This window comes from Pristis pectinata, chromosome 15 (assembly GCF_009764475.1).
Source record: "Pristis pectinata isolate sPriPec2 chromosome 15, sPriPec2.1.pri, whole genome shotgun sequence".
Taxonomy (NCBI): Eukaryota; Metazoa; Chordata; class Chondrichthyes; order Rhinopristiformes; family Pristidae; genus Pristis; species Pristis pectinata.
The window spans coordinates 48,458,903-48,482,690 of record NC_067419.1 but is presented as its reverse complement, the minus strand read 5'-3'; the positions used below and the strand labels follow the sequence as shown (position 1 = coordinate 48,482,690).

Sequence of the window (23,788 nt, the reverse complement as noted above, 5' to 3'; positions counted from 1 at the left end):
ACCATGTGACAACTGGGAACAAAATTCCTTCAGTACTCTCTGCCAATCTACCAACTTAAAATTCAAGAGTTAGAACAGAATAGTACAGCACAGAACAGGCCCTTCAGCCCACAATGTTGTGCTGACATAGTTATTCCCTCCCACTACAGAATGCCCATATCCCTCATTTTCCTCTCATTCATGTGCCCATCCAAGCCCCTCTTAAAAGCCACCAATGTATTTGCCTCCACCACCCTATCAGACAACACATTCCAGGCATCCACTACTCAGTTAAAAAAAATACTGCTCACATCTGTTCTGAACCTACCCCCTCTCACCTTAAGTGCATGCCCTCAAAAAGTTGAGGCCTCAAAAGCCAAAAACTGCTGATTCATTTGTGCTCAGTAAATTAATACACTTTTGGCATGCAGCCAAACCCAAAAATCAAGATTTACTACATTAATCCTTCCCAAACTGCACACCCCCCCCCCCCAAAAAAAAACTGCAGCCCCTGCAGGGATCTCATGAAAGCACAAGCCCCACCCCAAGATGGGGTTTACAAATCAAATAGCTTTCATTCTTTCAAATAGAGGTTAGACAACCACATGCATGGTTAAATATCAATGGCTCCACTCGAAGCTTGCCCCATGAAGCTCACAAATGCCTGATTTTACTCAGGTTTTGCTGTGGAATGCACTGCCTGGAAGAGGAAGCAAGCAGAATTTCTATAGGAGCATTGAGAAAGGGTAATGCTTAGACAACATTTCTAGACCTGGGCTTGGGTAGAACGGTGGTTTAATTGGATCAGATGGCCTTGGTCACAAGTCAAAAGCAAAGCAGTCTGTTTCCCAGTCTGATTCCCAGGGTTGGGGAAATCCAGACAGGAATTTAAGGCAAGAGGGGAGAAATTTAATAGGAACCCAAGGGGCAGCTTTTCCATCCAGAGGGTGCTTAGTATATGGAACAAGCTGCCAGAGGAAGTGGTTGAGGCAGTTACATTAATAATATTTAAAAGACAGAGACAGGAAAGGTTTAGTGGGATATGGACAAATGGGACTAGTTTACACGGGAATCTGTCAGCACGGACCATTTGGGCCAAGGGGCAGATTTCGTGCTCCATGATTATGAAATACTCTGCTGTCATGTCAAACATACACAAACCCTCAATTGTGCCATCAGCCAAAATCAAATTAACCGCCCAGGCAGATCAATGAAGACAAGAGATTGTTTATTGCTCCAGATTCCAGAATCTGCAATCTGCTGGAGTAACTCAGTGGGTCAATCAGCATCTGCGAGGGCAAAGGAACCAGGAATTATAGGAAAACTTCCTAGTTGGCATATAGGACCTGATGAAAGGTTTCAAACAAAAACATTGACAATTCTTTTACTCCCACAGATGCTGTTCAACCAGACTTCCTCCAGCAGATTGCTTGTTTCTCAGGTCGATCTCTTGGCCAGTTGTCCACCCAAGGACCCCAGGATAGAAAAGCCTCTTTCAGGAACTTGAGCAGCTTCATGATAATCAGCCTCAAGCCTACTGTGGTGTTTAAGAGCACAGCCAATCCAGTGTTGGCCTCAACACCACTTCCCTGCTCTGCTGCCCTACAACCCACCAACTCCCTTAACGCTGACGGCAAAATAGAAACTTTGCACCCATCAGCAAGATCTCTCAGTCACATGTACATCGAAACAGCAAAATGCATCTTTTGCGTAGAGTGTTCTGGGGGCAGCCCGCAAGTGTTGCCACACTTGCAGCGCCAGCAATAGCATGCCCACAACTTCCTAACCTGTATGTCTTTGGAATGTGGGAGGAAACCAGAGCAGCCGGAGGAAACTCACGCAGACACGGGGAGAACGTACAAACTCCTTACAGACAGTGGCTGGATTTGAACCCAGGTCACTGGCACTGTAAAGCATTACGCTAACTGCCTGCCCTTAAGATACCATTGAACCAGGAGCACAAGATCATAAAACCACAGCCTCTTCTTTTAGCTTTCACACTGCACTCAAGCCACACTCTATAAACAACTGGCCAAATGTTCTCTGGGCAGATGTGGTTTGATGCTGGACTGGTAAAGAGTTCTGGGATAATCATTTAGGAAACTTCAGATTGAGTAGGGCAATTGAATGTTTAATTTTTTATTGCATCCAGAAATAAAGACTTTAGCAATAAAACCTGCTGTTAATTTAGCCTGGCTTTGTAACCCCAGCCTCACCTGGATAGAACACAATAGGAGCAGTAGGCCACTCGGCCCCTCAAGCCTGCCTTGACATTCAATGTGATCAAGGCCAACCTGCTCCAGGTCTCAGCTGGTCTTTGTACCAGTTCCCCAACACCCTCAATTTACAGCTTTAAAATTTTAAAACCAACTTCCTCTTTAAATATCCACAATGATGCTGCCTCAGGAGGGGCAAGGATAGGTTTGAGAGAATTCCAGAGATTCAACACCATCTGTAAGAAGTTCCTAGGCATCAGTTTTAAATGACTACCCTCTACTGAGATTTCCCCACTGGTGGAGACCGACATTTACCTGATGTTGCCCACTCAGGATCTTGTGTTTCACCCCCGATTCTTTTGAACTCCAAACAATATAGATCCAATTTCTTGGACAACCCTCTCATCCCAGGAGATAAGCAAGTGAATCTCTTCTGCACATCTCCAAAGCAAATATCCTGCCTGTAAGTGGGGGTGGGGGGGTTCAAACGTACACAGTACTTCAGCTAATTCTCTGCTATTGCACTTGGTTAGGAACAAAAGTCACTGTTTAGTCTCGTGCCTGCGCCACAATTTAATACCATCTAATCCTACATCCCTTTGATTCCCTTAATCTCAGATAATCTGTTGGTCTTTGTCTCAAATATACTCAGCAGCCTTCTAGGGGGGAGAATTCCAATGATTCATTAGCCTTTGTGTAAAGAAATTTCTCAACTCATTCCTGAATGACCAACCCCTTACTTTGGGAATATGCATCCTGGCTCCAGATACTCCAAATCAGGGAAAGTCAACTCTGTATCTACCCTGATCAGCTCCAACGATGTGGGGCTTCAAAGATCTCATTTCTCTAAATTCAATGCAGTTTGGGGCCCAGTCTGCTGAATCTCTCCTTGGGTTCCTGAGGGGGGCAGATTCTCCTGCCTGATGAACCCTTGATGCACTTTCTATTGCACATATCCTGGTAGATAGAAATCAGATCTTGGAATCTGGAACCAAAACACAAGCTGCTGAAGGAACTCAGCAGGTCAGGCAGCATCTGTGGAGGCAGAGGAATGGTTGGCATTAAGTTGAGACCCATATCAGGACAGTGTAACTGGGAGATGGCCAGTACAAAGAGGTGAGGGTGAGGGGGAGGCAGAGGCTGGCAAGTGATAGTGGAGACAAAACTGCAGAATCTAGAGCAACAGTCTGCTGGAGGAACTCATGTCAGGCAGCATCTGAGGGGTGTGGAAGGGTTGGGGTGGTGACAAGAAAGGAGTGGACAGTCTACATTTCAGGTTGAGACCCTTCATCTGGATAGGTGGATCCAGGTGAGGGGTTGATGGGCAGATGGGTAAGTAGGGGTAAAGGGAAGGCTGGAGGGAGAGACAGAAGCTAGAAGGTGCTGTGGAGACAAGGGCTGCAGATTACCTGATAAAGTGATGAATGGAACCAGATAAGATTAGATTTAAGCAGAGGGGAAGAAGATCTAAAAGGGACCCAAGGGGCAACTTTTTCCACAGAGGGTAGTGGGTATATGGCACAAGCTGCCAGAGGAAGTGGTTGAAGCAGGTACAACAGGATCATTTAAGAAGTACTCGGATAGGTACATGGAGGGGTGGGGCTTGGAGGGATATCGGCTGAATGCTAGAAATTAAGACTTGCTGGGTGGGCACCATGGACTGGTTGGGCTGAAGGGCCTGTATCTGTGCTGTATTGCTCTATGACTCCAAGTAGCATATGGGAACAGTGGTGGGGTGGGGGTGAAGAAGAGAGCAGGGGACCCAGTTGACTGAGATAGGCCAATGGAACCAGGCGGGGGCAGGGGGAAGGAGACTGGGCTGGGGGTTGGTTTAGAGAGGGCGGCTTGCAAGATGAACTGGGGGAAAGGGACATGTAGAGCAGGTTACCTGAAATTGAAGAATTAATGTTCTGCCATCAGGTTGTAGACTACCCAGGGGGAACACAAGGTGCTGTTCTGCATTTAGCTTCACCCTGGCAGTGGACAGATGAGGAAATGGGGGTTGAAATGGTTTGCGACAGGAGCTCAGTGGCTATTGCAGAGGCTCAGTGAAGTGGTCACTGAGTGTGCACTTGGGCTCACTGATGTAGAGGCCACGTCAGGAGCACTGAATGCAGTGGATGAGGTGCACGTGAATCTCTGCCTCACCTGGAAGGGCAGTTTCGGTCCCTGGATGGTGACAATGTTTAGGGACAGGTGTTCCACCTCCTGTGGTTTGGGGTGGGGGGAGATGGGTGGGGGGGTAGTGGGTGGGGGGAGATGGGTGGGGGGGTAGTGCCTGGAGAGAGTGGTCCCTGTGGAAAGCAGAAAAGGATGTTTGGTGGTAGGATCACATTGCAGCTGGCAGAAAATAATGCTGTACAATAAATGTGCTCAATTCCACAATTACATTAACCAGCATTAATAGCCTTCACCAGAGAGCAATAGACCAAAAGTTACTCAAATCCATACACCATGCTCTGCCCCTGCCCTACCACTGCACATCCTGTTTCACTAACGTTCAATCTCCAAGGATTCACACCCAAGCTCCCTAGGAGTTACAGCTAAACTACATCACAAAAATCATTTAGTCCACAACCTCATTCACAATTGCCAGACTAAGTTTTGCCTCTGTTGCAAGGTCACTAATAAATCTGTCATCAGCTAGTAACTGCAGTTCCAGTTATCATTCAGGAAGGTTGGAATAGCACTAGTGGGGTAAAAGAATACCTGCATGCTGTGAGGGCTGGAGTTTTAAATTTAGACCACAATAGGAGCAGGAGTCAGCCATCTGACTCAGAGCCTGCTCTGCCATTCAATAGGATCATGGCCAATCTGGCTGTGGACTCAGATCCACCTACCTGTCTCCCCCCTCCACCCCCCCCCCCCCCCCCCACATTACCCTCAATTCCCCTTCTACACAAAAAATTTATCTTAAATGAGTAGCCGCTACTGCTTCCCTGGACAGAGAATTCCACAGATTCACTACTCTGGGAAAAGCAGTTTCTCCTCATCTCCCTCCTAACTCTATTCCCCTGAATCTTGAGGCTATGTCCCCTAGTTTTAGTCTCACCTACCAATGGAAACAACCTTCCTGCCTCTCATCTATCCCTTTCATAATTTTATGTTTCTACAAGATCCCCTCTCATCCTTTGAATTCTGGCGAGTACAGTCCCAGGCGACTCAATCTCTCCTCATAGGCTAACCCCCTCATCTCCAGAATCAACCTGGTGAACCTCCTCCAAAGCCAGTGTATCCTTCCTCAAGTAAGGGGACCAGAACTGCACACAGTACTCCAGGCGCGGCCTCACCAGTACCCTGTACAGTTGCAGCATAACCTCCCTGCTCTTAAATTCAATCCCCCTAACAATGAAGGCCAACGTTCCATTTGCCTTCTTGATAACCTGTTGTACCTGCAAACCAACATTTTGTGATTCATGCACAAGCACTCCCAAATCCTTCTGCACAACAGCATGCTGCAATCTTTCACCATTTAAATAATAATCTGATATTCTATTTTTCCTTCCAAAGTGGATGACCTCACATTTACCAACATTGTACTCCACCTGCCAGACCCTTGCCCACTCACTTAACCTATCTATATCTCTCCGCAGACTCTCCGCAATTTACTTTTCCACTCAACTTAGTGTCATCAGCAAATTTAGATACTCTACACTCGGTCCCCTCTTCCAAATCATTAATGTACATCATGAACAGTTGCAGCCACACCACTGACCCAAGGCACCCTGCTCACCACTGATTGCCAACCAGAGAAACACCCATTTATCCCAAGTCTGCCTTCTATTGGTTAACCAATCCTCTATCCATGCTAACATTACCCCAGCTCCATGCATCCATATCTTACGGATGAGTCTTTAATGTAGCACCTTATCAAATGCCTTCTGAAAATCCAAGTATACAAATTTGAGGGGGGAAAAAATGTGCTTACAAGTCAAAATTGAGGCCATTCAGCCCATTGCCTATACCAGTTGAAGATTGTTCCCCAGCTTAACCCCACCTCTCAGTAGTCAAGTGCACATCCAAGTACTGTTTAAACATGGGGACGATTTTTACCTTCTCACCCTTTCAGGCAGTGAGTTTCATCCCCCACCCCATGAAAAGTGTTGCCTCCCTCCAGTTCTAAAGACCAAGTTCTTCCCATTCATTCATCCAGGCTACTTAATTTTAGACACTCCAGTTACATCTGAGCCTCCTGTTCCACAGGATGTAATTTTCTTTCAGGAGTTAGTTTTGCAGTTCTAACAATATTCTCAACTCTGCACCTTCCCCAGTGCAACCACATCTTCCTGTATTGTGTTGACCAGAGATCTACCGAGTGCTCCAGCTGCAGTCTAAAGGGTATTCTATCCAATTTCAGTCCACCTTCCCCAATCTCCTCCACCCCTCATGTTCTATGCATTGGCCAATGAAAGGATTCCTTTTAACCACCTCCATCATGTTCTCTAAAGATCAATTAACATACACTATTCTTTTATTCCTCACCACTCAATATTGCTTACTCCCTTACTTCACTGTGAAACAACTCCTTTCGGAAGGAGCTATGTATTACATTTCATTTCCCTGTCCAACTGAACAGACCATCTACATCTTCCTGCAGGCTAAAAATCTTCAGTGTCAAACATGGCCTTCTTTTTGCATCATCTGCATATTTATCATGCTCCCTACATCAAGTTTAAGTCATTAATACAAAAGCAAAAGATGGAGTACTGTGATGTGGCATGTCAGATTCACTACTTTGTTCCCTGCCAAGCCAGTTGGCTCCTCTTCCTTGGATCCTATGGACATTCACTTTTTCAGCCTGCCATGGGGACCTTGTCAAATGCCCTGCTAAAATCCAGACTGCATCAACTGCACTGCCTTTAACACATGGAGGATGTAGAGTGAACAATGAACGTGGAGCATTGGTTTAAAATAATTAGGATTAGGGAGGAAAAATCCTTCTCTAGAGGCTGATGGGGGAGTGGGAAGGAGGAACTCAATGCCCAAAAGAGTGGAAGCAGAAAGACCAAATTTAGCGAGTATGAGGCGAGCATTCGATGCAACCTTCAGACTGTAAGCACAGCTTGGCAGTCATGGACACAATGGGCCAAATGGCCTCCTCTTGCACTGCAGACTTTAGGATGATGGTATTACTCCTAAGCTGAATGTGTCCACTTACCCTACAAGGAATTTAATTATTTGTAGACATCCCAAGCTGAACTGTTCCAATTTCCTGACCCAGGCATCAGCACCCTCTCTGGTGTCACTAGGTCACATTCCCCACATTCCATCCACAGTATGCACTAGTTGAAGCCAGCTTCCTCAGCCTCACCCTCCAATGCCTCCCACCAAGTGCCACTGCTACTTGTATTAAAAGTTGTACATTTAAGGCATCCATTATCTTCTGGAATCATGAAGGTGGAGAGGTTCACCTTCCAGCCTCAGCTCAGTTTGGATGCTGAGCTTTGCCCTGGCCCAGGTTAATGTCCACTGGATTACTGCACCAACGTTGTACACAGGACTCTTGTATAATCAGCTTCCCGGTCACTGTTGTCTCCTTTGGATCTTCACTGCATTCCTCTGGCTACCCATTAAACCCCATTTCATTGCAGTGAACTGTTCATATAGCAGATATCGAATCTGCCATCACCCCAGAACCCCCAATGGTCAACTGAAGCAGCAGGGTTAGTTGCAAGGGTGTCAGTACACACGATGGCCCAAGTGGTCAAATTCTCACCCCATCACTAGATAATTTAATCTTTGCATCCTGCTCAATCTCCTTAAAAACGTTTGGTTAATGCCGACGTTAACTAGTGACTGCTACGTGGTTCTGGTGTCTGTATTTAAAAACATTCACTGTTATCAGAAACAAGTGGTGGACTGAAGACAATGGCTGTTGACAAGATGAGCTAAATGACCTTGGTGTCTTGATAATTACAACAGCAGCATTGGAATAGTGGATGTAGAGGTGCATTTGATTTAAGCAATACTAACTACAAATTAAACCTAACAACTCAGGATTAAGAGTAGCAGAAACTTAGAATTTACTGGTGTAGGAGTGTGTTCAGAATCATTGACTGAACGTCTGGATAAACAGAAGGGAACAGGGGAGGCAGGAGACAGGTGAAGGGAGTAGACAGAATGGAGCCAAAACAGCAAGTGGTCTGAACAGCCCCAGTCTGTATGGTGATATTACATGTGGACACCAGCCCCATATCACCACCTCTCCAGCACAGGTCCCACAATCACAAACCCCCACCTTTAGCATGCTCCATTCCCAAACCATTAACAAAGCAGATCAGATGTGATTCGCTATTGACCACACTGTTGTGCAGTTACAACAGACCTTCAAGGCGAAGTCAGTCAAGGGTGAAGCTGGAGACGGGAGACCGCAGATGCTGGAATCTGGAGCAAAAAGAAAGTGCTGGAGGAACTCAGTAGGTCAGGCAGCATCTTTGGAGGCAGAGGGATGGCTGATGTTTTGGATCAAGACCCTGCATACATGGAACAAGCTGCCAGAAGTGGGTACAATTACAACCTTTAAAGAGGACAAGTACATGGATAGAAGAGGTTTAGAGGGATATGGGCCAAACGAGCAAGTGGGACTGGCTCAGTTAGACAACTTGGTCAGCATGGGCAAGTTGGGCCAAAGGGCCTGTTTCATGCTTGTATAACTCTGACAGAGTCCTGACGCAGGATCTCAACCATCCCTCTGCCTCCACAGATGCTGCCTGACCCACTTAAATTCCTCCAGTAGTTTCTTTGCTTAAGTGAAGCTGACCAGCCTGATAACAGGCTCAAGGCTTCCATTCATTTTCAACACAACAGCAGCACATTAAAACAGACAGCAGAGTGACCAAACCTCACTTCATCAGCTCTATGAAGAGGGCTGCTGGCCCAAGCAGAGAAATTTCCCTCAATAGGCTCCATGTGCATTTGGAGGTTTAGAATCAGCAGCTCAGAGACTGGCCCTTCAGCCCACCAAATCTATGCCAACCACCCATTTTCCTAACCACATCATCCTCCCCACGTTCCCATCAACTCCCCCCAGATTCTACCCCACACCTACACATTTGGGGCAATTTACAGCAGCCAATTAACCAACCCTCAGCTGGGTATGATCAATAAAAGAACTACAGATATTAGAAATCAACTATCCACAGATGCTGCCTGACCTGCCTAGTGTTTCCAACATTTTCTGGAATTACTTTCGGTGGTAGTGTAGCACTCCCTCAAGAGAGTACCAAAAAAAAATCACAGCCGAGACATCACCCATACCATGCTTGAACCACTAACCTAACTTTGTACTAAATAGACACATCGCACTATTTGATATCATTGGCACCTCCCCTCCACTTATGTGCATACTCAGCATTGCTGGATGCACGTTATACTTGTAATAAAGTTTAACGATGTACTCAGGCCTCAATTAAATACAACGATTAAAAAGCAAGGGTGCTTGTGCGCAGAGTTCCTTAGCAACATAACTTCGCCGTTACAGACAGCGAGAAGTAATCCCACGTCGTCTCCAGACCCTTCTCCCGGGAAGTTCCGGAGTTGGTCGGCAGTTGCCACAACTCTCCGTTGGGTTCATTAACGAACGAGTTGGGAGAAGGTTGCGGCTGAGCTGCGAGGAGCGCGTTCTGTCCCACAGCGGGTCGAAGGGCAACCCTCCAGCAGAAGCGAGGCGGCTTTAATCAGTCGCTAGTTTTGCAGAGACCGGCACTCAGCCGGGGGGAACAGAGGACTCACCTGGTAGAGGTTGGCACAGGACGAGTTGCAGGCACAGGAGACCGGCCCAGCCCACGCTGCTCAGCCCGAGGAAGGGCGACATGTCCCGGCTGTCGCTGTCACCAGCTTCCCCTCGCTCCGCCACACGCCTGGGTGCGGGAGGGAACCTCGGTGCAACCCCCTGGCTGTGTTCGGGCTCCGGGAACGGAATATCCGGTAACGGCCCGAATCTCGTGAGTGACTCGACCAATTCCACCTGGGTTGTTTAATCTGAAGTAGACCGCCTCTAACAAGACCCAGCCTGACTCACTCCAACCCAGCAGAATTCAAACAGTGAACCGCAACCTGCTGCTCCTCCTTGTAAAACGAATTCCTTTATTCGCTCCTTGACTGGGACAACCCAGTAGTTATGATTCTTCGCCTCCTATGACCGGTTTGATTCGCTAACAATGACCAACGTTCTTGCTGCTGTCCAGAAATTTTCAGTGTTTTTTTTTCACCAAGTAGGAAGCCTTGCATAACGTTCCATTCCCAGTCAAGGGAATTAAATGGAATTCAAAACACAACCTGCAGATGTCAGAAATTAAAACAGAAATTGGTTTATTATTGTCACATGTACTGAGGTACAGTGAAAAACTTTGTTTTGCCTGCCATCCATACAGATCATTTCATCACACAGTACATTGAGGTAGTACAAGGGAAAACAATAACAGAATGCAGAATAAAGTGTTACAGTTGCAGAGAAAGTGCAGGCAGACAATAAGGTGCAAAGTCATAACACAGTAGGTTGTGAGGTCAAGAGTCCATCTTATTGTACTAGGGGACCATTCAATAGTCTTACAACAGTGGGATAGAAGCTGTTCTTGAGGCTGGTGGTACGTGCTTTCAGGCTTTTGTACCTTCTGCCCGATGGGAGGGGGGAGGAGAAAGGAGGGAGAAGTGGAAACACTCAGCGGGTCAGGCAGCATCTGTGGAGAGAGAAACAGGGTTAGTGTTTCAGGCTGATGGTTCCCCAGTTCTGTCGAAGGATTTTCTGTTTCTCTCTATAGATGCTGCTGACCTGATGAGTGTTTCCAGCATTTACTGTTTTTATGAAAAATTTTCTTCCGATCAGTGACTTAATTTAAAATGCAGCCTGGGTGTAATTGCACAATGTGGATGTTCAGTCCTTCATGACTCTGTGGGTTTAATCTCCTTAATTGAATCTGACTGCTCAGTAATGCCTCAATGGGCACTTCTCCTGCCTCTGAGCCAGAAGTTTGTAGGTTCAAGACTTGCTCCAGAACTGAATGCAAAAGCTAAACTGAGCCTCAGGAGTGCTGCCCTGTCAGCGCTGTCTGTCATTTATATTCAATGCCATGGCACTGTTTAGATGAATAAGGAAATTTTACACAGTGTCCTGGCCAATGTTTATACTTCGTCACTTCTGGTGATCTAGCACTTGCACTGTAACCAAGGCATGTGACTAAATTCAAATCCTTCAAGTAACAAAAGCAACACCCAAGAAGTGATGACCAATCAGGCAAAAATGTTGCAAAAGTATGAGCAAGTAAAAGAAAAGTGGCACACTGAAGTGCGATGATCAATCCAAGAAAAATGTTGGGGAAAAAAGCAACAAGTAAATGAAAAACCGGAAAAGGATCAAACTCATTGAGCAGATCTTGAGCAACAACCAATCTGGAGGAACTGAGCAGGTCAAGCAGCATCTGTGGGGAGGGAGGGAGGGATGGTCAACGTTTCAGGTCGAATCCCTCAGATCAAGCTGATCTTGAGATCATTGAATTTGTGGGATCTTACTGTGCATGCATTGTGATGGATATTCACTATCTAGGGTCAAGAGGTATTTCGCTAAACTCAGCTTTTTAGCAGGGCAGAGGAAAGTGTCTAAAGTTCAAGATGTTTATTGTTAATCTTTTACCAGTACTATTTACCCATCCTCTTGAGAAACAATACTGTCCAGCCTCAGGAAGGCCTATTGTTGACTTTACTGAGAATGCGACCTAATGAGAAGAAACAACATTGTCTGTGTTAATCTGAGGCTTCAACTATCTGATCTGATCAGTGCAGTTGTGAAAACATCACATGCTGATGAGGTCGTCACTAGATGACTGGCAAAAAAAACACCATATAAATATTAGAAGGCAGTCAGGGTGGGGAGGAGTTACAGAGATGATGACAGAGTGTCCATTTCTCAGCCTCCACCCAAAATGGCTCTCTCTCCAGAGCCTTCTTTCTGCGATGAACGACTTGTCCATCTGCAACTCATTAATATGGTTTTCCTGTTTGTAAGAATTGTTCTTGTGCTTGGAAATCCTTTGTAGAATTTCAATCTTGTCAGATTTACTCCTCAAAATAAACATACTCCATTTAAATTAAAATAACTGAGTCTAATCTGTTTCGTTAGCTGGAAGTACCTCCTCCTTGGTTGGGAGGGGGACCCACCACTCGAAATAGTGATTCTGACAGCTAAAGTAGTTAAGTAAATTAGTGTTTGAACCGTAAGTTGACGCAGTATTCCCTCCCTAAAGTGAGGGTACTGATAAACACCTATAAGACTTAAGGTCTTGACTTAAGTTTAGGACTCTAGTATGGGTACACTCAATATCATCACAGCATTGCCTTCAGTGGAGTCAGTGCTGGAACATGAGCTTGTTGTCTTGTCACAGAAAGATAAAAGAGTCAAAACCTTGTCAAACAAAAAGGGAGTTAACAGCTTGACAAGGACAAGAAGATAGAGGTCTTCAAAACTACTTGATTGGCTGTTTTGCAGATGTTCAGTGTAAGGCCCACCCTCTCACGTGAGCGGATGATGATTTGGAGCTCGGCCTCTGAATGTGCACATTCACAAACAACGTCTTCATTCTGCAGCCCAAGTTCAAGTTCATTGTCACGGGCAGACATACCCAGGTTATAATTGCCATTTAACTCAGTTTTTTGCTGCAACAGCACAGAACATTACAGACATGACATAGATAACTTAAATTAACATAAGATAAGATATCTTTATTAGTCACATGTACATCGAAACACACAGTGAAATGCATCTTTTGCGTAGAGTGTTCTGGGGTTCAGCCTGCAAGTGTCGCCACGCTTCCAGCGCCAACATAGCATGCCCACAGCTTCCTAACCCCTACGTCTTTGGAATGGAGGAGGAAACCGGAGCACCCGGAAGAAACCCATGCAGACACGGGGAGAACGTACAAACTCCTCACAGACGGTGGCACTGTAATTATACATAAACACACAACAAAATAAATTAAAATAAACATAACAACATTAGTGCAAATTCAGGGAAATACAATCCAAGGTGGAATTAGAGTTTTTCGGGTCATTTCAAGAACCTGATGACAGTGGGGAAGAAGCTGTTATTGAACCTTGAGGTGTGGGTCTTCAGGCTCCTGCCTGATGGCAGCATCGAGAAGAGGGCATAGCCTGGATGGTGGGGGGCCCAGATGATGGACGTCGCCTTCCTGAGACATCGCCTCTTGTAGATGTCCTCGATGGTGGGGAGAGCTGTACCTGTGGTGGAGCTGGCTGGGTCCCACCACTCTCTGTAGCCTCTTGTGTTCCTGTGCATTGGACTTCCCATCCCAGGCTCTGATGCAACCAGTCAGAATGCTGCCCACTGTACATCTGTAGAAATTTATCAGAGTCTTTGATGAGATGCTGAATCTCCTTAAACTTCTAAGAGATAGAGACACTGGTGCACCTTCTTCGTGGTTGCATCTATGTGGTGGGCCCAGGACAGTTCATCTGAGATGTTGGCATCCAGGAACTTGAGGTTGGAATGACCTTGGTTTTGGGGCGGAGGTAAAGCAGGTTGAATAGTTTCTCCTTTATTCTGTATGTCAGCTCCAGTCCAGTGGAAAACTTGTTGGAGGTGAGGTCCAACATTGTGGCAAGGAAGACTGAGAGAAGTTTTGGGGCCCAAGCCTCTCAAGCACTTGACAAGCCAGGTAGTATCCATGGAGAAAAGCAGACGGCCAATGTTTCGGGTCAGGATCCTTCTTCAGGGCTGAAGATAGGAAAAGGGGAAGCCCAATATATAGGAAGGAAAAGCAGAGCAGTGATAGGTGGACAAAAGAGGGGAGGCGGGTTGGGCACAGGCTGGTGAAAGATAGATGGGTGATAGGTGATAGGTCCCCTTTTCCTAGCTTCAGTCCTGAAGAAGGGTCCTGACCTGAAACGTTGACCGCCTGCTTTTCTCCACAGATGCTGCCTGGCCTGCTGAGTTCCTCCAGCATCATCGTGGTTTTCATCTAGATTCCAGCATCTGCAGTCCTTTGTTTCTCAAGCATGAAGTTTGTATCACCTAAAGAGGCCTCATGAGTAGCAATGGTGCCTTGCACATAGTATGTGCTAACACTACAAATGTACAGACCCAATACCACTATGAATGTACTGGAGGCCTTGAGCTATAAGGAGAGACTGGACAGGCTGGACTGTTTTCCCTGGAGCGAAGGAGGCTGAAGGGTGACCTTATAGAGGTTTATAAAAGCATGAGCAGCATCGATTAGGTGAATATTCACGGTCATTTTCCCAGAGCAGGGGAGTCTAAAACTCGAGGACACAGGTTTAAGGTGAGAGGAAAAAGATTTAGAGGGGATCTGAGAGGCAAGCTTTTCACACAGAGGGTGGTGGGGATATGGAACGAGCTGCCAGAGGAAGTGGTTGAGGCAGGTACAACAACAACATTTAAAAGACACTTGGACAGGTACATGGATAGGAAAAGTTCAGAAGGATATGGGCCAAATGCTCGGAAATGGGACTAGCTCATGTAAACTTGGTTGGCATTGACAAGTTGGGTTGAAGGGCCTGTATAACTGTATAACCATGCTGTATAACTCTCTGACTGAATGACACTTTGAATATAAAGAAAGCCATGCACAGTTTTCTGTATTTCTTGTATATTTTTTAAGAATAAAGTTTATTTTTGAAATAAAAAATATGATGCCGCTTTGCTTAGCACCCGTCCGCACTGTGATTGGGTCTATTGTGAACCCACTGGTTAAGATCAGGGCTGGCACACCACCATGTAGCAGGTATAGGATGAAGGTGAATTCCGAACACAACCAAACTGGAGAAGAATATTCCACGGGCCCTCTCAACTGATGGAGGCAAAGGCTTTTATCAATTGGTAAATTGAATGTCATTATTGCCACATGTACTGAGGTACAGTGAAAAACTTTGTTTTGCATGCCATCCATACAGATCATTTCATTACACAGTGCATTGAGGTAGTACAAGGGAAAACAATAACAGAATGCAGAATATAGTGTTACAGTTACAGAGAAAGTGCAGTGCAGGCAGACCATAGGTGAATGGCTATAATGAAGTAGATTGTGAGGTCAAGAGTCCATTTTATCATACTAGGGAACCATCCAATAGTCTTATAACAGCGGGATAGAAGCTGTCCTTGAGCCTGGTGGTACGTGCTTTCAGGCTTTTGTATCTTCTGCCTGACGGGAGAGGGGAGAAGAGAGAATGTTCGGGGTGGGTGGATTCTTTGATTATGTTGGCTGCTTTACCAAGGCAGTGAGAAATTGGGAGCAATTCTTCAGCCACTAGAGGCAGGGATTGAGGAGGACCCGGATGATGACCTTCCCTGTAGTGGATGGCAGAGAGGTCCCTCTGTAGTTACCACCGTTGGATTTGTCTCCTTGCTTGGTCACAGTGATGGTGTCTGTCTGGTTCCCTAGCATGCCCTCTTCTTCCTAGACGTGATAGATGAGGATATAAATTTATGTTGAAAGTTCCTCTTCATCTGATTGATTAGCACCTGGATCTCTTGGGCATTCTCATTTGACAAGTCCTGGTATTTTCTGTTAGAGAAGCCAAAAGTTGGTAGATCTCACACCTTGTTACAGAGCAAGTTACAGACAAATAGGCTGACAATGTGTATAAATCTGAATACAATTTGAGGCATTGGCATACAGGGAGAAAATAGGACAGTAAGTATAAGGTGGTAGATGGAAGGGAATTGGTGATGTATGTGGCTGAGAGTTCTGCATGAGTTCACACTGGGTGAAAGATGGGGGTCTGGAAGTAAAACTGACATAACTGATGGGCTGAGGAAGGGCAGAAAGGTCAAAGCAGGTGGTCCTGGTCCTGGAGTGGACATGAGGACAGCTCAGCTGAGCAGCCTGGTTTTGCCTCTGTGAGTGCTCAGGGAATGGATGGAGACATGCATGCACAACAGTTGAACTTAGGTGAAGAGCAACTGGTATTTCAGTGGCTTTGCACAGGGGCAGGGGAGGGTTAGCTAGTGGGTCTGGTGAGCATGTCCCAAGTGACCACAGGTACTGAGGCCTAGCATGCCCCTAGAGGGACTGTGGCAGGAAGGGATGCAGGGACACCATCAGTGGTGACCAACACCAACAGTGACCACACGAGTGGACATGGGACACTGTTAGTGCTGTTGAACACCAACAGTGACCAGAGGGGCTGTGGTGGGAGTGGACAGAGGGACACCACTAGTGGTGACCAACACCACTAATAACCACAGACAGTGGACGCAGGGTCACCGCCGGTGACCACAGGGAGCGGACGCAGGGGCACTGCCGGCGACAGGGAGTGGATGCGGGGCACCGCCGGTGACCACAGGGAGCGGACGCAGGGGCACTGCCGGCGACAGGGAGTGGATGCGGGGCACCGCCGGTGACCACAGGGAGTGGACGCAGGGGCACTGCCGGCGACAGGGAGTGGACGCGGGGCACTGCCGGTGACCACAGGGAGTGGACGCAGGGGGACCGCTGGTGACCGCAGGGAGTGGACGCAGGGGCACTGCTGGCAACAGGGAGTGGACGCGGGGCACCGCCGGTGACCACAGGGAGTGGACGCAGGGAGTGGACACAGGGAGTGGACGCAGGGGCACTGCTGGTGACCACAGGGAGTGGACGCAGGGAGTGGACGCAGGGGCACCGCCAGTGACCACAGGGAGTGGACGCAGGGAGTGGACACAGGGAGTGGACGCAGGGGCACCGCCGGTGACCACAGGGAGTGGACGCAGGGAGTGGACGCAGGGAGTGGACGCGGGGGCACCGCTGGTGCTGGTCCTGCCCTCAGGAGGTGCTGACTGAAGATTCAATGGTTCTCACTGATCAGCCAAGAAAGTTTAAACAAGATCGGATCAAAGGTCACGACCAAAGTTTGGGAGCCACGTGACTACCTGTGGCTGCTGCCTGATTGGTGGAAGGTTCTTCCCTTCGGCGACCTCACCTTCCTTTGCTTTGATTGGATGATAGGAAAGCAGAATAGCCGTCTATGATTGGATAATGCTGATTTATCTAATTTTGATTGGCTGTTTCTGTGACTTTCCTCCCATTCGCTAACCGCTGATGACGCTAACTGATGATTGGATGATTATATCCCGGTGGTCAATCCGATTGGGTGATTCAGGGTGACTGGCTTCCATTGGTTAACTGGCTCAAAAGGACGGCCACCGATTGGCAGCCTGACCCTTAGAACACACCGAAGTACGGCGAACGTGGATTAGTTCGTCGTTGCTATGTGTTTCCACCAATGGTGGGGTGGTTTGTTGCTGCTGGAAGATGGCGGACCGGCTCACCCAGCTGCAGGACGCGGTGAACTCGGTGAGTGGCGGCGGCTCCTCCTCCGGGGTCGGTTCCCCCCCCCCCCGCCCCAGTCCCCGGTCCCCCCGCCCCCCCCCCGCCCCAGTCCCCGGTCCCCCCGCCCCCCCCATCGTCGACCCGGCCTCCCCTGGCCGTGGCTCCTCCGGGGTCGGTTCCCTCTCCCCTCCCCCTCCCTCCCCCCTCCTCTCCCCCTCCTCTCCCCCTCCTCTCCCCCTCCTCTCCCCCTCCCCCCCTCCTCTCCCCCTCCCCTCCCCCTCCCCCCCCCTCCCCCCCTCCTCTCCCCCTCCCCCCCTCCCTCTCCCCCTCCCCCCTCCCTCTCCCCCTCCCCCCCTCCCTCTCCCCCTCCCCCCCTCCCTCTCCCCCTCCCCCCCTCCCTCTCCCCCTCCCCCCCTCCCTCTCCCCCTCCCCCCCTCCTCTCCCCCTCCCCCCCTCCTCTCCCCCTCCCCCCCTCCTCTCCCCCTCCCCCCCTCCCTCTCCCCCTCCCCCCCTCCCTCTCCCCCTCCCCCCTCCCTCTCCCCCTCCCCCCCTCCCTCTCCCCCCCCCCCCCTCCCTCTCCCCCTCCCCCCCTCCCTCTCCCCCTCCCCCCCTCCCTCTCCCCCTCCCCCCCTCCTCTCCCCCTCCCCCCCTCCTCTCCCCCTCCCCCCCTCCTCTCCCCCTCCCCCCCTCCTCTCCTCCTCTCCCCCTCCCTCTCCTCCTCTCCCCCTCCCTCTCCCCCTCCCCCCCTCCTCTCCCCCTCCCCCCCTCTCCCCCTCCCCCCCTCTCCCCCTCCGTCTCCCCCTCCCCCAACTCTCCTCCCCCCCGCCCCCCTCCCCCCCCCCCCCCCCCCCATGCAGCAGAGGGTCCCTGGGATAACAGCGTCCCTGGTGGGCCAGGTCTGTGCTTCACCGTGGTTTCCCAGTGGTTCTCGGTCGTTACCGGGCTGGTTTGCGGTCGGGCACCTCCCCACTTTCCCTTTCCTCCTTTCTCCCCTCCGGCAGGCTGGGGCTGTTCTCCCTGGAGCAAATGAGGCTAGGGTGTGACCTCCTGGAGGTTTATAAAATCATGAGGGGCATAGCTAGGGTGGATGGTCACAGTTTTTTCCCCCCAGGGTAGGGCTGCTAATGCTAAAGCTCATTGTCATAGCATTTATACCCTAACAATATACATATACCTATGACAATGAACTTTACCTAATATTTTTTGGTTTATTATGTACCAAGGTGCAGTGAAAAGCTTCTGTTTTCATGCCATCCAGACAGATCTTTCCTTGCATCAGAACTTCAAGGCAATATAAAAAAGGCAAAATGCAGAATATAGTGTAACCGTTCCAGAGAGAGTGCAGTACATGTAGACAAAATGCAAGGGCCATGACAAGGTAGATTGAGAGATCAAGAGTTAATCTTTTGCATAAAAGAGGTTTGTTCAAGCGTCTTAAAACAGCAGGATAGAAGCTATAGTAATAAACGATCTGCTAGAGGAACTCTGGGTTGAGCGGCATCTGTGGGAAGTAAGGAATTGTCGACATTTCAGGTTGCATCAGGACAATAAATAAGGACAGAAGCTGTCCTTGAGCTTGGTGATACTAGAATCAGAATCTGGTTTATTATCACTGACTTGTATGATGTGAAATTTGTTTTGTGGCAGCAGTACAGTGCAAAGACATAAATTACAAAATAATGCAAAATATAAAGGAATAACAATGTAGTGTTCATGGGTTCTAGATGTATAGTACTAGAGGGGATAGACAAGTTGAGGGGAAAGATTTAAAGGGGATCTGAGGGGCAACTTTTTTTTACACAGAGGGTGGTGGGTATATAGAACATAGAACAGTACAGCACAATACAGGCCCTTTGGCCCACAATGCTGTGCTGCCCTTTAAACCTCACCGAAGACTATCTAACCCCTTCCCCCCACATACCCCTCTATTTTAAATTCCTCCATATGCGTATCTAGCAATCTCTTGAATTTGACCAATGTACCCGCCTCCACCACTGCCCCAGGCAGCGCATTCCATGCCCCAACCACTCATGCTCCTCTCCAAAGAGTAAAGCCCTAGCTCCCTTAGTCTCTCTTCATAATGTATACTCTCTAAACCAAGCAGCATCCTGGTAAATCTCCTCTGCACCCTTTCCAACGCTTCCACATCCTTCCTATAATGAGGCGACCAGAACTGGACACGGTACTCCAAGTGTGGTCTAACCAGAGTTTTGTAGAGCTGTATCATTACCTCGCGATGGTATATGGAATGAGCTGCCAGAGGAAATGGTTGAGAGGGTACAGTAATACTTAAAAGATGTTTGTACAGGAACATGGATAGGAAAGGGTTAAAGGGATATGGGCCCAACTTGGACAAATTGGACTAGCTTAGATGAGCATCATGATTGGCATTGATGAGTTCTGCTGAAGGGCCTTTTTCTGTGCTGTATGTGCTCTATGACTGACAAGATTAGAACCAGGGGTCACTGTCTCAGAACAAAGATGAGGAGCAATTTCTTCATGCAGAGGATGTGGAACTCTCTGTCCCAGAGTCTCAGTCATCAAGTTCATTCAGGGCAGAGATTGATTAATTTTTTAAAAAAAATACTGCTAGTGGAACTTGGCATGTCAGGCAATGTCTGTGGGGGCAAAGGGAAGGTCGATGATTCTGGTCAACGTGCATCAGCACATTGATGGATTTCTGGCTGGTGAAGGAATCGAGGGTTATCGGGAGAGTGCAGAAAAAATAGCAATGAAGTGGAAAGAACCTGATGCAGGGTCTCAGCCTGAAACATTAACCATTCTTCCACCTCCACAGATGCTGCTTGACCTGTTGTTTCTCCAGCAGTTTATCTTTTGCTAGCCCTGAGGACTTGAAGGAACCCCTTCAGTTTGAGTTTTATAATGAAAATTGTACACAAAATTGGCAATTATGAACTTAGAATTGTTCTTATTCTTTTGCTAGCATGTCCTTGTACTTGAAGCATGATTATAACTGGCATTGGCTTCGTACTATAATAGTCCATAGGAGAGAGCACCACAAAAATGTGAACACCGTCCACTTAAAGGTTACAAATGAATTATGAGAAATAAATCACTGTGTCTCAAGGTTACTCTACCATTTATTAAGATGGTGGCTACTCTGACTGTAACTTCAACTCTGCATTCCCATCCTCCCAGATAAACTTTTCACCCTCTTGTTTATCAATTATCTAACTACCTCTGATTAACCATATTCAAAAACCCTGGTTCAACATCCCCTGCCCCCTCCCTCCATTTGAGAGAAAGTGTTCCAAAGACTCCTGACTCTTTGAGAGGAAACATTTTTCCTTGTGTCTCTTTAATGGGTAACTTTATTTTTTAAACAGCAAATTCTCCCACAAGAGGAATCCTCTCCAAATCCAACATATCAAAATTGCCCAGGATCTTGTACATTTAAATCTGTTTCTGGGAGAAGTGACCAAAGTTTAGGACAGGTTTTCAGAATTTGGAATATAAGTTTCTTTTGCATCAGCTGTGAGTCATGCTGACGATTCCTAGTGTAATAGGGATTCTGAATGAACTCGTACTGTTTTCTGACTCAGCAGTTCCAGTTCTGAACATCAAAAAACCATGAAAATCAGTTTCTGTACAGAAGCCGGGAGTCTGACGTGATTACATCGCTGAAGTTCCAAGTCAGTTCGTAATTACCAATTTTGTTTATGACTTTAGTATAAAACTCAAAATGAAGTGTGTCTTTCAAGTCCTTGAGCCTTTCAAGTCAGTCAATTTGACCATGGCTGTTCTGTACAGTGGTTGCTCTATTACTGTAACCCAATATCTCCCTGCCTAACAAAGTTTTCAGTAATTTGATTAAATTCTCTTTCTTTAGCTGGCAGACCAGTTCTGTAATGCCATCGGTGTCTTGCAGCAGTGTGCTCCTCCAGCATCATTTACAAACATTCAGACGGCCATAAACAAAGATCAGCCGTCTAATCCAACAGAAGGTAAGGACTGCTGTAAGCATGGTTGCGTGGCAATAATTTTGTTCAAAAAAAAAAGTGAGGATGGAGAATATTGTGGGAAAGTGGTAGAATTTTGGTAGAAAGCACGGAAAAGCAGAATATTGTTTTACTGTGGATTGCTGTGCAAGGAGGGATCTGGCTGTCCTTGTACATAGAACATGTAGTCAGTATGCACATGCAGGAGGTGATTTGGAAAACAAAGAATGTTAGGCTTTATTGCAAAGGGGATGGAGAATAAAATTTTGGAAGTCTTGCTCCAGCAGTACAGTTGGTGAGACCACTTCTGGAATGTCACATACAATTTTGGTCTCCAGATTTAAGGATGGGTGTACTTTGGAATTGGTGCAGTGAAGATTTATGAGGGAGGAAGGAATTGTTTTATGTCTATATTCATTGGCGTTGAGAAGAATGAGATGTGACCTTAACATAAGATTCTGAGAGGGATTGAGGATTTGCCCGTTCATGAGGGAGGTGATAAGGATTTCTTCTGCAGGTAATGAATCTTTGAAGTTATTCTGGGGAGCTGTAGAGGCTGAATTTTTGAATGTTGTGAACCTGAGATAGACGAGTTCTTTAAGAAAGTCAGGTTATGGGGAAATGACAAGGAAAAGGCCAAGATCAGATCAAATCAGCTATGATCCTATTGAATGGCAGAGCAGGTTTAAGGGAGCCCATGGCCCCTACTTCTCCACCCTGTTGTGATGAATTATTCTAGAATTGAGCCTTGATGATCAATGTGACCTGATCAATGTCTTTGTCACGCATCATCCCTCTGCTAGCTGATCAAAATCACTGCCCCAAAAACAGCATTACAGCTTTAAAATTCTCATTCTTATTTTCAACTTCCAAGAGGCCTTACTCTTCCCTTTAACCTCCTACAGCTCTGTGATCTCCAGCTTCAGCTATTCTCTCACCATTTGGAGCCTGTCTTCCTCTATCTAAGCCCTAAACTGCTCTACATCCCTTTTTATTTTGAAAATATAAAACTTGCCTCCGCCAAGTTTTCAGTCACATTTAATTTCCATGCACGATCTTGATATTTATATAATTGTGCTCCTGCGTAGAGCTTTGGGATATATGAACTTTGGCATTTATATAAATGCTTGTTGTTTTGAGCTGAGGTCTATTATTTTAATATTTTCTTTATTAATGGCTTGGGTAATTTAACTAGCACTAACTATTAGAGAAACTTGAAGTTAGTGGATGAACTCCTGGCCTCTGGATCAAACATAACCCATCAGTAAGTGAAACAGAATGTTGCAGTTACTTTCATGTCAGTCAGCATCTGTGGAGAGAAAACCATATATTTATGCCAATAACATTTGATTAAAAGTACAAAGAATAAGATAAAATAAGTCACAGGGAAGGGGAGAAGAAAATGTGAAGAAGCTTATGATATTGGAAAGCTGCTCTGGATTTGGCCTGAAGGCAGTGTGGTGGCTTTGCTTGGGGTGCGTGTGCATTGCCTGTGGAAAGCTGTTTACTGATGGATGTTATGCTGTGTATGGCCCAAGTTCTGGATCTGGTCTTGCTCGGGACATACTCCACATTACTGATTCCTGTTGAGTTGACTCTGTACGTTGGATCTAGAGTCAATGCAAAATGTGAAAACATCTGGCTACAGAGTCTGCAGCACAGAAAAAGGCCACCTGGCCCAGCTGATCCATGCTGTTGTTTGTGCTCAGAGTGAACCCACGAACACTACCTCATTAGTCCTTTTTTTGCACTATTTATTTTTGTAATTTATAGTAATTTTGATGTTGCACTGTACTGCTGCCACAAACAGCATCATCTGATTCTGATTCCTCTCCTTTTCTCCTCCCCCCGTATCATCTTTCTCAGAAGTATCTCAATGTTATTCACTTCAACCACTTGAGTGGTTCACATTCCTGCTACTCCTTGAATGAAGAAGCTTCTCTGTTGGATTTATTACTGATTCTCTGTTCAAGGTTTCTAGCTTTAGTATTTTCCCCAAGTGGAACCTGCTCTGAGAGCCGTGAGTCAGATTGAATCGTAGAAGCTGGCACACCTGCTGAGTGCAACTGAGCAAAGTAGAAACCTGGTAGTGAATGAAGGCTAGTGAACAGAACATTTGATTTCTTTGAACCAAAGTTTAATGTTTCCAGCTATGTGAGTTGCTTTTTTTTTGTGTTCTTACCACATAATAGTTGATTTTTTAAAATAATTCGGGGCAAGCAATCTGTTGTCCTCACTTCGTCTGGCCTGTACATGATTTCAAACCCACTAATGTGGTTGACTCTTATCTAACTTCAGGGTGATTAGAGTCCTGAAATAAATGTTGGTGTTTCCAGTGATATCCATATCCTGTGAC

The 23,788-nt window shown here is 46.9% G+C and overlaps 2 protein-coding genes across 6 annotated transcripts in view; one reads left to right on the top strand and one right to left on the bottom strand.

The window, feature by feature from the left end:
- tm7sf3 (transmembrane 7 superfamily member 3) overlaps positions 1-11,590 on the bottom strand; it is a 58,364-nt gene extending 46,774 nt beyond the window's left edge. For 2 of the 3 annotated variants that reach the window (XM_052030175.1, XM_052030177.1), the window contains exon 1: positions 9,927-11,590. In XM_052030175.1, the coding sequence (XP_051886135.1) occupies positions 9,927-10,008 (82 nt within the window). In that variant the 5' untranslated portion in view covers positions 10,009-11,590. Of the gene's footprint in view, positions 1-8,520; positions 8,557-9,926 lie in introns of those variants that run through there. The other variant, XM_052030176.1, reaches the window with a different exon arrangement.
- Positions 11,591-17,364: 5,774 nt separating this feature from the next.
- The window catches only part of med21 (mediator complex subunit 21), a 42,792-nt gene continuing 36,368 nt past the window's right edge, over positions 17,365-23,788 (top strand). For all 3 annotated transcript variants that reach the window (XM_052030196.1, XM_052030195.1, XM_052030194.1), the window contains exons 1-2: positions 17,365-17,497; positions 21,324-21,438. In XM_052030196.1, coding sequence (XP_051886156.1) covers positions 17,456-17,497; positions 21,324-21,438 — 157 coding nt within the window. In that variant the 5' untranslated portion in view covers positions 17,365-17,455. The remainder of the gene's footprint in view (positions 17,498-21,323; positions 21,439-23,788) is intronic.